General features: G+C 42.1%; 1 protein-coding gene across 1 annotated transcript in view; it reads right to left on the reverse strand.

The window, feature by feature from the left end:
- IPPK (inositol-pentakisphosphate 2-kinase) overlaps window positions 1–12393 on the reverse strand; it is an 828159-nt gene that overhangs the window by 560668 nt on the left and 255098 nt on the right. The window contains exon 4 of the mRNA XM_044077413.1: window positions 7724–7790. Within this exon, the coding sequence (XP_043933348.1) occupies window positions 7724–7790 (67 nt within the window). The remainder of the gene's footprint in view (window positions 1–7723; window positions 7791–12393) is intronic.

A 12393-nucleotide genomic window follows, 5' to 3' on the forward strand; every position in this document is an offset into this window, starting at 1 on the left:
GGCTCAGGGGGCTCTGCTCTAGGCCTCTTCTCTGGAGGTGGGTGAGAGGCCCTATCAGGGTGAGGTTGGGAACCCCTGATCAAAGAAATGAGATCCTCTGCTAGACTAAGCATTTGAGTACTAGAGCTAGGCCTGTGAGAGGGGGTCTTAATAGGCACAGTCTTGGTTGATTTTGCTGCTTTAGCCCTGGCAAAAGCCTTAATCGACATGGATGCAGGGGGCCTAGCAGCTCCACGTGCAGGAGTGGATATATCTAAAGGGATAGTATCAGACAAATCCTGTGAACCTGCAAGAGCAGGTGGAATATCAGTAGCAGATTCAGCCATGCTGGACGAGGCCTCGGTGGGAGGCAAGCTTTCGGCCGAAGGAAGAACCGAGGGCTTGGTTTCAGCCGAAACCGAGACACTCGCGGTTGACTTAACCGCGGTTTCGGTCCTTTTCCTTGCGCTTTTTAGCTAATTGTGAAGTCGGAGTTTCCGACGGCATGTTGTAAGCAAAAGCGGAGCCGAAAAACTCCTCAGCAAATTCCGACCGACGTCTAAGTGTCCGTCGGTTGAAAGAAGCACAGGCTAGACAGGCTGCTACGTCGTGGTCTGGGCCTAAACAAGGTAGGCAGTAAGAGTGGAAATCTTTATGAGGTATTTGTTTCCCACAAGTTAAACAGTTTTTCTTGCCTCAGCCGATGTCAGAAAAAGTGAATGAGTCCCCAACGGGGTACTTAGCTTTTTAGAAGTCTTCGGTAGTAGCAATCTCTGGTTCTGACCGACCGGCACTTGCGAACCGCTTCTGCTTCGGGCGCCACGCGGCAAGAAAGACTGAGGAAAATGGCGTCGGCTGATGCCTTTATACCCGCTGAACTGCAGCTATGACGTCGGGTGAAGTGCGACATCAGCCGAGGCCAGACCCAGACTTTGGAATCCGGCCGACCGAAGGGCTGCCTGAGGCCAGGACAACCCATTTGTTAGGACTGCAGATGCATCCTTGAAGGACATCCCAGCGGTCCTTGGTAATGGTGGTCCAGGTGCTTGAGTGAAAGGAGAGTTTTCCTCCTAGGGGTAAATGAAGGTGGGCAGAGGGAGGGGGTGGAGGAGGTGAGTCATTGTGAGTTCTTACCATAAGGGGGTGGCTTAGAACTCCCTGGTTTTGAAGTAGAGGTAGTCCACTGCTTAGATCTCTGCATTCCCTGTGGCTGCTGTCTGGAGGGGGGGGGGGTCTGTTTCCACGGGGTCTAGGCTGGGACGTTTACTGGGAGCAGGAAAGGACCAGTGTTTGGAGAGACAATGCCTGTTGAACCTAGGGGCTGGGCCTGCAAGAAATCCTCAATTGTTTGCATAGATTTTGCTTTTTCTTGCATCTTTTTTAAGACCTCTTCTGCCTTAGTGCCAAATAAGTTATCTTTGTGCAAGGGGGCATGTAACAATTCAGATATGACATGGTCTGGCAGGGCTGTTCCTTAAGCCATGCATGCTTTCTAATGACAGATCCAGTGACTGCTGCCCTGCAAGAAGCTTCTAGGATGTATTTAGTTACTTGACTTGCAAAATGCATTAACTCTTGTAACTCTTTAGATTCTGCTCAAGCAGGAAAGAAAGACATTTTTTGTTTAATATGGAACTGAATATTAATGCCCTGATAGCAAGAGAAGCAGAGGGGTATACTTTTTTACCTCATCTGTCCAATGCTCAGGAATCCCTGTCTGAGGGGGTGTGATTCTTAGCAAATGATGCTTTAATCCCTTTTGGCCCTTGAGAAATGATCTCAGGGTCAGCTGTAGGATTTTTAAAAAGATATTTGTGTGAGTCAGGGACCCTATAGTACCTCTCTGGTTTTCTGGGAGCTGGAGGAAGGGCGTCAGTAGTCAAGCTGTATTCAAGGAAAACATGCTCCACAACATCCAGGACTAGGAGATGGCCAAGGGTCTGTGTTGTGGAAGATCTTGGAATTCCCCGAGTCCCTTTTTAGACTGAGGGTAGTCCTGACTCGCCCATTGGAAATGCCCCCTTAAAGTTTGCAGGGATTCCTCAACGGAAAAATCCTCTGGGGGAGAAGCTTAAGGAATGGAATCCTCTGCATCAGAATCCTCATAAGTGGAGAGGGGTTGCATGTCTTCATATTCAGATGCATCAGATTCATCTTCATCCGAGGCAAGGTAGCAGGCGCCTGAAAGTGGGTCGTCGGTTTCTTGGGTGTGGTTCACACCCTGGGCCTAAGAAACTCAGTCATTTTTGAAAGAACAGTAGTCGCGAAAGAAGACGTCGGTTGGTGTCAAGATTCGGTAGTGCAAAGGACTTCCTCGGAAGCCGGTGCCTGCTCAGCAGCTCTGGACCCATCCAAGGTAGAGATGACCGCAGGATCCTTAATCGATGAAGAGTTTTGTGACATATCGGACTCCAAAAGGGTCTCAGTGGCAGGCTGCGAAAGCACCTCACTAAGTAACGCAGAACTGATGACTAGCTTAAGCATCGTCGGTAGGTTTGTACCTGTGTGGTCTGTTGTCTGTCTTTATCTTTACGTTTTTTCAGAAGATCTGCTGTCAGATGGCTTACCGAAGCCATATCGGAATTCGAGGACTGTAAGCGAAAATATCTGGCTACAATAAGAGCCTGACGATGGATAGTTCTGGCATTGAACACAGTACAGAAGCAACAACAGGGGGATGTCGTGGTCTGGGCCTAAACAAGTGATGCAGTGAGAGTGGAAGTCTTGGTGTGGTATTTGCTTTCCATAGGCAAGACAATTATTAACTTTTTCTGACATTGGTTAGTGCAAGAAAAAAGGATCCTCAATGGGGTACTTCGCTTTAGAAGACTTCAACTTCAATTCGGTAGATGAAAACTCAGGTAGCTGCCGACCAGCACTCTCGTGAACTGCTTCTGCTTCAGGGTCCACGGCAAGAAAGACTGATGTAATAGCGTCGGCTGCCTTACTTTATACTACTGATGACCTAATGTCAGTCCTCAAGCAACAGCAACCGATGCAGAAATACTAAGTCTCTGGTATTCAGGCCAGCCGAGGGCTACCCTGGCAGGGATAACCCAAATGTGATGACTGCAACAGTGAAACACAAAGAATATCTAAGAATTTGAGGCGATGAGAATGCTGAATCCAAACTGATTTTAGGAACCACTGAATCTTGCTCATGTGGAGTTTGGTAAAAGGAAGCCCAGGAATGGTGGAAGCCTTGAACCCCAGAGCTCTCAGAAATTCCCTGGCTGTTACTGAAGCCAGAGAAAGATGGGAATGAAAGGAGGAAATGAGAGATGGAGCCTTGGAAGGAGGCAGGGATGCCAGCATAGGAACAAGTCTGGGTCTTGCACCCCAGAAATACATGATCCCAAGAAGGAGTCAGAAATGACTTTTTGAAATTTATAGTGAACCCTAGGCTCTGCAGAAGGAAATGGCAAAATGGAGATGTCTGAAACAGGAGATCATCCAAACAGGGAAATACTTGGATCTCCTTTAGTTTGCAAAGAGCAATCACAGGAGTGAGGCATTTAAATGAATACCCTTGTGGTAGTAGAAAGGCCAAAGCAGAGAACTGAAAATGCCAAGAAGCAACAGATAAATGTAAAAACTTTCTGAGAAGGGGATGAATAGGGATATGAAGATAGGCATCCTTGAGGTCCAGAGACACCGGATAAAACTGAGGAAGCAATAGAGGGTACCAAGTCTGAAAGGACAAAAATACGAAAAGAGGGGACCTTCAAAAAGGTGTTTAGATGAGACTGGTCCACAATAGCTCTCCAAGTGCCATCTTTCCTTGGCACCAAAAACATTCTGGAGTACATTCATTCCCTCCTTTAGGGAACTGGAACTTTCTGAATAGTTCCTTGAGTCAGATGATCTCAAAACACTCCTGGAAAGAAAGACAACTACTCTTGAGGGGGATGAGGAATGCCCATAAAAGGGGAAGAGATTTCCAGACCATGAAATACCCGAGGTGGATAATGGACAGAACCCAGGAGTACTGAGTAATCTTTAACAAAACAGAAGAGAGAGGGAAAGATGGAGAAAGAGGAATGTGGCCAAGAAGAACAGGATAGTCAGACAGCACCTAGTTTGTCAGGAAAGGGAGACTTCTGAGACACGGAAGTCTGAGTAGGTTTACCAGGAGAAGCCTGTCTTCCACCCTTCTTAACCTTAGGGGGAGGGAGAGAGAGCCTACGAACAAAGGATGGCTTATTAGGGTAATTACTCTGAAGTTTAGGCACAGGATAAACAAAAACATACTTAAGTTCCTGCAAGGCCTTCCCTTATCCTGAAGAGACAAACAAATCAGCAGCAGCTTCACGAAGCAAGTGTTTGTTGCCCAAAGTAAAGATTAAAGCAAAAGCCAGGAATATCTCCTCATCACAGAACCAAAGGCAGCAGCCCTAGAAGAAGCATCTCCTGCATCATAACTACATGATGAAATGACGAGCCACCTGGGAAGAAGTCCTTAACAGGGAAAGAGCATAAGTCTTCCCTTTCAGAGTCCGGGAGATCAGAAATTAACTGAAGGTCCTGGGGGAAAAAAGAGCCAAAATGTATCTGGACATATGGGTCTGATGATTGACAGCTCTAAAAGCTAAGGTAGCAGAGGTATAAACCTTTTTACCTAGTCTTTCCATAGTTCTGCTGTCTTTATCAGAAGGCAGCAACTGAGATGGCTTGTCAGATACCACAGAAGGGTCAGCAGAAGGGCACCTATGGAGACATTTACAGTTCTCATGAACGCTATAAAACCTATCATGTTACCTGGGGGCAGGGGGCTGGGAATCAGGAACATTAGATCCAGCAGAAAAGGCATCCAACAATGCAGCCAAAACAGGAGGAACAGCAGAAGGTTTCAGACAGTCCATCTGCAGGAGCTCATAATACCTCTTCTATACCTCAGAAACCTGGGTACAATCCCATTTAAAAAACTCCATCATTCTGGAGACTGTGTGCCTAAAACAAGTTTCCTCAAAAGGAGTGTCTGGAGTTGTTGACTCCTTCTCCAGACACAGTCTAAAGGAGAGGGAATCAGAAATGAATAAGCAAGGGATTCCTCATCTGAACCCACCTCCTCTTCAGAGGAATCCTGTTCTCTAGGTCTTTTGAGAGATGTAGAGGACCAAGGAGGGAGCCAGAACAGAATCTCCATGAATAGGTTTCAAAGCCATCAGGGCATCAAATAACCCCCAACTGAAGTTCTACCATTCACTCAGAGTCCTTTGGAGCTGCAGAAAAATGCTTAGTCTTTTGCTTTTTCTTCAAAGGGACATGCGCCTTATAAAATTTAGAAGGCTCAGCCCCTGGAATCCACTCAATAATTGTAGTCGGGACTTTCTCTCCAACCAAAATATGAGGAGCACCCCTTGGCCCCTTGGAAATAATCAGCTGTGGTTCCCTCTGAACATCTAAAGTGGATTTCTGCAAGGTCTCCAAGAACATGAGTAAGGTTGGATCCATGCCAGCCTCAGAGACAGTTGTGGCAGAAAAATCCAATGGCAGAGCCGGGCAATGCTCTGGGCTTTCACTTGCCTTGGGAGAGACGTCCACCAGAGGCAGCACAGTGGAAGAATCAGACCTAGATTTCTTGTCCTTCTTCACAGATTGCTGACCCTTGGAGCAGGAAGTTCTTTCTATAGTGTCTCTCACTAAAACCTTAAGACACTGATTCTCCAAATACAAGGCCAAAGAAGAAAGCAGACTACGGAGAGTCTTGCGAACAAAGGCCTGACAAATGGAACAGGACGTATGGTTGTGGGAAGCTCTGAGACAAAATAAACATTACTCGTGATGACCTTTAAGGGGAATCGGTCTCCCAAACTGTCATTTTTCCTTCCTGGATAACATGAAACCCCACAAGCAACAATGCAAAAGGAAAATGATGAGAAGGTCAAAAAACCCAACGGGGCACTTATCAGAAACTGCTTGGTGAACCAGCAACAGAGTATATGCTCAGAAAGACGATAAAGAGACTGTGTTCAGACTGACAGCAAAGAAGTTCTGAGGATGGTACATCCAGACATCACCTTTATGGCCTACGCAACACGAGGGTCATATGTGTAACATATGGCATACCTTCGAGCAATCTAAAGGCTTTGGTATATTAGACAGATGTCAGGCTGCCCTTGGCAGAGAATCGCTATTGTAATGAATACTGCAACAGTGAAGAGAAGGACATCTACCGTTAGGATAACATCTTACACAACTGTACATTCACAAAGCTTCTCTGACTTGATACAAGACTGAGGATTAAGCGCTGCCCGTGAAAGAAGGTGTACTTAAAGTTTCTTATGGTCCCTCTCAAATGCAGCTTGATTGAAATGTGCACAAACAGTGCACCTAAAAGTACTTACTCAGCCTCACCAAAATGGATTAAGCAGTGTACTCCTGTCAGCAAGTGGGATAAGCAGGCAGACTGTTACCACGTTTTCTACACAGAAGTTTTGATATTGTGACACTGTGGGCCTACTTCTAATGGTGCATAAAGGAAAGACACTGATAGGATAATCAGTTCTCACCTGTAACCAAAGTGGGTTTTGTACATGGGGGGGGGGGGGGGGGGGCAAAAAACAAGGAAAAAAATCTAAACTGGCAGCCTATTACTACTTTCTTCAAAAACAGTCACGAAGAACAACAAAAATTATGAAACAATGTGCATTGTGCATGTGTAGTGCACAAATAAGAAGGGTATTCCTGGCAGCCTAGGAAAATTTATCTACTAAGCAGTCCTAATACCAATGGCATTAGCCCTGCTGGCTACAGAAAATGGACATTAACTTTAACAAGCACTCTCTAGGAAACTAACAAATCCAAGGGTAAAAAGGTCATGCCAATAAAGCCAAACTTCACTAGCTTAAAAACAAGTATGATGTCTGCAACATTTGGGAGACTGCAAAATATCACAAACAACATCCAAATCAAATGGTAAAATGTCACACAGACAATACATTTTGTAAAATGTACAAAAGTGCCCAGCAAAGCTAGCCTTCACTATGTAATATTTTAAACCTGAAACTTTATCCTATGTTTTTACTTTTTTATCCGCAGTTTTTCTGTACTTCAGAGTAAACTCTCTCACCCAGGTTATCTTCAAGTGATCACTCTTGATCAGAGCCCTGCCTGGTAAGAATATAAACATTTTCATAACCATAAAACACAAGCTCAGATGTAGCACTTCTATCACAGCCAACAAGAAAACGTTTTCAGCCACAGTAAAAGTATGTAATTTTGCACCTATTTTCTAAAATAACAGAACAGGAGCAGACAGAAAACAACCATTGAGTTTGCACTTTTATGGTAAACTATCGAGGCAAACACAATATGATGAAAAAGTGCACAATGCTGTGAAGCATGGGAGACACATTTTGATAAAGGAAAACAGATTCCACAGATCTAGTAGTCCGTTTCTTTGCAACAGGAAGAAATGCCCACAAATACACAGGGTCAACTCCTGTTACATAACCTGAACTACATTTCACTATCTAAATGTACTGCTGGCAAGATCCTAACACAGATAATTCTATTCTACATAGGCAGGCTTAAAAATTGCCCCTAAACACTTTACCATCTTCACTCTTTTTAATGGAAAAAAAATCAGCTAAAATTCACGTACAATGGAAATAAAGATAAAACTACTGTTTTATTATTCCTTCTGCTATGGACATATCAAACAGCATGAAACACGCCTGCACCACTTTTCTATTTCATAATTTTTATTCCTCTATTCAAATCACTACTATAAAGCACTTACCTGGCCTATCAGGCTGAATCTTCACAGAGAGCTGCTTTACAAAGTCCAAAGGTAATGGAATAACCTCCTAGAAAACAAATAAATGAAACTTTTACTACCAGCATCTGCTTGAGTTTGGCAATGAAAGTGCAAAAGAGGCAACTAATATGCGCACACAGCTTTTTTCTTTGTTAGAAGTGCTAATGAAGGTTCAGATCTCAAGTGCTCTTCATTAAAGAAAATCAAATTATGTTCACTTTCTTAGATGAAACAGAACACATTACAGCAACCTGCTAAATTATTCAGCATAAAATGCGTTCTTTAGGAAATCAGACACTAACGGTTTAGCAAAATGTTTTACAAGATTAAACGCAATGTATAAAACCATACTAAAGAAAGGACCCCACATGTAAGGCTGAAGTATCAGAGCTTTTCTAGCAGTCTATTTATTTGTCTGCTTGCCTGATAGTATCCATTTAAAATTGCAGGACTTGCTTCTAGGAGTTCCTGAATAGCAAGACCGAGTGACCGAAAACATATGCCAAGTCTGAGGAGTGCCCTTTCTTGGGATATTCCCTTTTCACAAGCTGTATTAATCTCATGTTATGAGTGCAGGGGGCTAGGTCCCCTGGAAAAAAAATAAACTTTTAAAAGGAGAATAGCATTCTTTGACAATCACCGTTCTCCTTACTTAAGGTCTTTTTCTCTCCCTTAATTCTCGGGCTCGGACTTAAGAGTCTCAAAATTGCAATAGGGAGCCTTGTCCAATTAATTTTTACAGTTCATAAAAAAAAAAAAACAAAAAAAAAAAGCTTTAAGGATAACATACAACACAGCACATTTTTGGTGAAGTTACAAGCGACGTATATACTATTACACAAGGGACTGGAGAAAAAATACTGCAAAATACATATCAGGAAGAATAAAGTCAAATGAACAAATCAGAGACTAAATAAATAGGCACACAACCTACAGCCGTGTGTTAGAAAACAATCCAGCGAACTAAATAGACAGCACAGATAGGACAAGCTAGAAGACTGTAAAGATCAAAGCCTGAAGGATACACAGCTAGTGTTTATTTCAACATAAAATTGAAGGAAATTACTAGGTTACATTATTTTACACATTTTACTAAATTATCTGGTGGTGCTGCGGCAGCGTTGTCGCCTCACAGTTAGACGTTGCCCGTTCATTTCTCAGTTAGAGCATCTTCTGTGTGGTGACATGCATGAATGGGCGTTCCTTCGTTGAAGGTTGTGCGTTAGGCCAGGCAAGCCAGCACGTAAAACTCTACTGCCAATCATTAGCTGACCGGAGTTCCGCTGTGGCGACCCCTAACCGGGAAAAGCCGAAAGACACAAATAATACATAACATTTTTTTCTCTCTTTCTTTGTAACTTTGAGTCCTACATTACACAAATTGCCAAATTACTGCCTTGCCTTAAGCCTCACTCCTCCTGAAATTTCTAGGTTATTGAGCATATCTGACAGGAAAAGACATGAAATGAACTTCATGCAACCTTAAGTAATAATTTTGCACAATACATGATTTTACAGTGTTTCATAAAGAGAAAAGAAATACACACTGTATTTCACCACATTTAGGTTAGGGTTTCAGGTTTTCTTAGCAATAACTACATGGCAGACCTAAGCTAACCACTACAGGTACACCAGGGCAATAGGTTGCACAAGTCAGGGCATTGCTATCTCTATAACAATTTACAGATAGACTGCGGTTAGAAGTTTGGTGGCACTGGAGTTAAGATTAGATATTAGCAAGTATTCAACTAACAGCTGCCGAAAGGTGCATACCAAATGTGCTCAAACTGCATACAGGGCCCCCCTACTTTGTTTATTTATGACTTCTTTGGATGCTGTATCTATGTGGACCTAAAAGTTAAGGTGTTATTTCCAGCACTGACTGACTAATCAAAACTGGCCCAAATCTGCCAGCAGTACATATTAGAAAAACACTGAGTTTTTCAGTGGAGTTTGTCCCATCCTACCCATGTGAAAATAACTGCATCTGACCCCCCCCCCCCATTAAGACACTTGCTCTGTAGTAGTCACATTGTTAGGATTACATTTAATCTACAATATAGCTTTTAAGGAATGGCAACCAATTTCACGTTACTGCATAGTTATCACAAATCTACAAACTAACATCAGTACATTTCTGCTGTGTTGCTGCAAGTAGTTTGCAAAATCTAAGACTAGAAGCACACTCAGGACTGAGACCTGGGAGAAGCCTAGATTACATCTGTATATAGTGGCTAGTATATTTTGCCAGGTAACAGCCAGTGTTCTTTCAAGGAATACCATGGCTGCTGGTTCAGTGGGTGTTAGGGTCAACTTTCCCTGCAAGAAGTTCAACTACCAAGCTGTAGATAGATTTCCATTTGAAAAAGGTTCTATTCACATTTGTTCATGTTTTACTGTTGATCCTTCATCAGTTCCCAAATATTTATAAACTCCCTCTTGCTCAAGTTCTTTTATATCACATTCCTGTCCCAAACTGATGTTTTCTCGGTGCTGCAGCTTTCCTGTTTTAATGGTTGCTTTTGCACATTTATCAAGACCAAATGACATTCTTGCATCATCTGAAAAACGTTTGACCAATTGCAGTTGTGTTTTCAGTTCCTCACCTGATGAACTATACAGCTGTAAATCAACAACAAAAAGATGAGAAGTCTTTATACTTTGTTGTTTTCTGGGAGCTAAATTATAGCCATGCACTAATCTGTTAAGCAGACAGCTTAATGGGTTAAGGGCAAGACAAAAGTGCAGCGATGACAGAATCATCCTGGAATATCCCTCTTTGAATTTTTAGTCCTGGAATGAATAATTTGTCCTTTATCATGGCTTAACTGCAAAGTGGTTTGCCACTGTTTCATGTTCGCTGTAATGTAAGTGCAGGGTGTATCTTATACATTTTTAAGCACTCTTATCCATGGATGTAGGATACTCTTAAAGGTTTTTTTTGTAGTCTATCCATGCCATACTTAGATTCCTCCTCTTTTTACAGTTCTCCATTATGACTTTATTTAACAACAAATAATCCTTTGTTCCACATGACTTGATTGTATTGCCCTTTTTTTCTATTGCCATGAATGAGTTTTCTTCTAAGTAAGTATAAACCCTGTCGGCATCAAGTGCATTGTATAGTTTATACGTCGTCGGAAGGCAAGTTATTGGTCTATAGTTTTTAGGACAGCTTACAGGTTCGCTTTCAAGTAGGAGTGTTGTTTTTCCTGTTGTTAATCAGGTTGGTGTCTATTCGGGGTGCACATAAAAATACTTCTAACTCTTGGCTAAATCTTCACGTAAAGATGTTAATACTTTGAGCCAGAAGTTGGGTACGGCATCTGAGCCTGGGGTTTTCCAATTAGGAGCTTTTCTCAACTTTGTTTCAATCTCTCTAGCCATTACTTCATCCCATTTCATATCCTGTACATTTGAACTTCTTATTCCTTCTTTTAATTCTTTTATTCATTTAGCATCTTTGTTAATGTTCTACAGGCTCTTCATAGATATTTCTCCAAAACGCTTCGTCCTCTTTTTTTTGGTGATGTTCAATTCATTTTTGCCTTGTTTCCTTATTCTCTATAAAACATTTTTGGGTCATCAATAATTTGCTTATTTTGTACTTTTCTTTTATATTTACCTACATAATTTCAAGTTTTTTTCTGCCTGTGCCGATATTACTTTTAGTTTATTTTTTTGCAAAAGTACAAGATCGATCCTGATCTGTTCGGATTCTGTGCATTGCTTTTATCACATCCATCTTTGAGTAATTTTGTTGATGTTTCCTCTTCTATACTCCAAACAGTGACACCTCGTCTTACTTTCTTTATAGTTCTCTATTCGATACTTGCATGATGGCATTTGATTTCTCCCCTTCCGTTCCCTTACTGCCCTGTGTTTTTATGATAAAACATTGTTATTTAGTTGCACAGTAATATATCCCATTTACATGTTACATTGGATGAATTTCTATGAATAGCCCTAATTACTGTGTTCATTTATTTTATCAAGCTTCTAACTTTTGGGGTTTTATTGACTTTCTGTAGTCTATTCTTAATATCTGTCCATCTCTATTAAATCAAGCAACTCTTCTCTTAGACCATTTTCCTCTAAACTGCGGGCACATTCTTTGTTCTCCATTTCCTGCGGGCATTCTATAAGAGTTCCACAGTATCTTTCTGTCCCATATTCTCTTCAGTTTCATCCTGTGTCATGCATTGCTCTTGCATATGGGAACTCACTGGCCTGTCACTCCACAACATTGACTCTCAAGGGTTACCACATCGTCCTGTTAATTCCACTGCTGTGCAACGCCAGCTGAACTTCTGCATTGGCTTCCTATGGAAGGCTAAGTTAGGATATGAGGTAGTGGGTAGTGCCATCTGTGCCAGAGAGAGTACGGTAGTGAGCGTGTAACATATGCCAGCATAGCTAGCTGGAGCTTTGCAACATGTTTTATGTCATTTGACTATCACAATGATTTGTACAGACGCTTGTGTTAAAAATCCATCAACAGTGGGTCCTACTGGACAGGAGAGAGATATATGTGTATGTATGTATGTCAGACAGTATTATTATAACTGAATAAACATACATGTTTTAATAGAGAATTATGGAAGGGAAGAGGTCAGTCTCAGTTCAGCTAATTTTAAACAGGTTGAAAATTA

The sequence above is a fragment of the Protopterus annectens genome, chromosome 7.part0 (assembly GCF_019279795.1).
Source record: "Protopterus annectens isolate FY-2018-M chromosome 7.part0, PAN1.0, whole genome shotgun sequence".
NCBI lineage: Eukaryota > Metazoa > Chordata > Ceratodontiformes > Protopteridae > Protopterus > Protopterus annectens.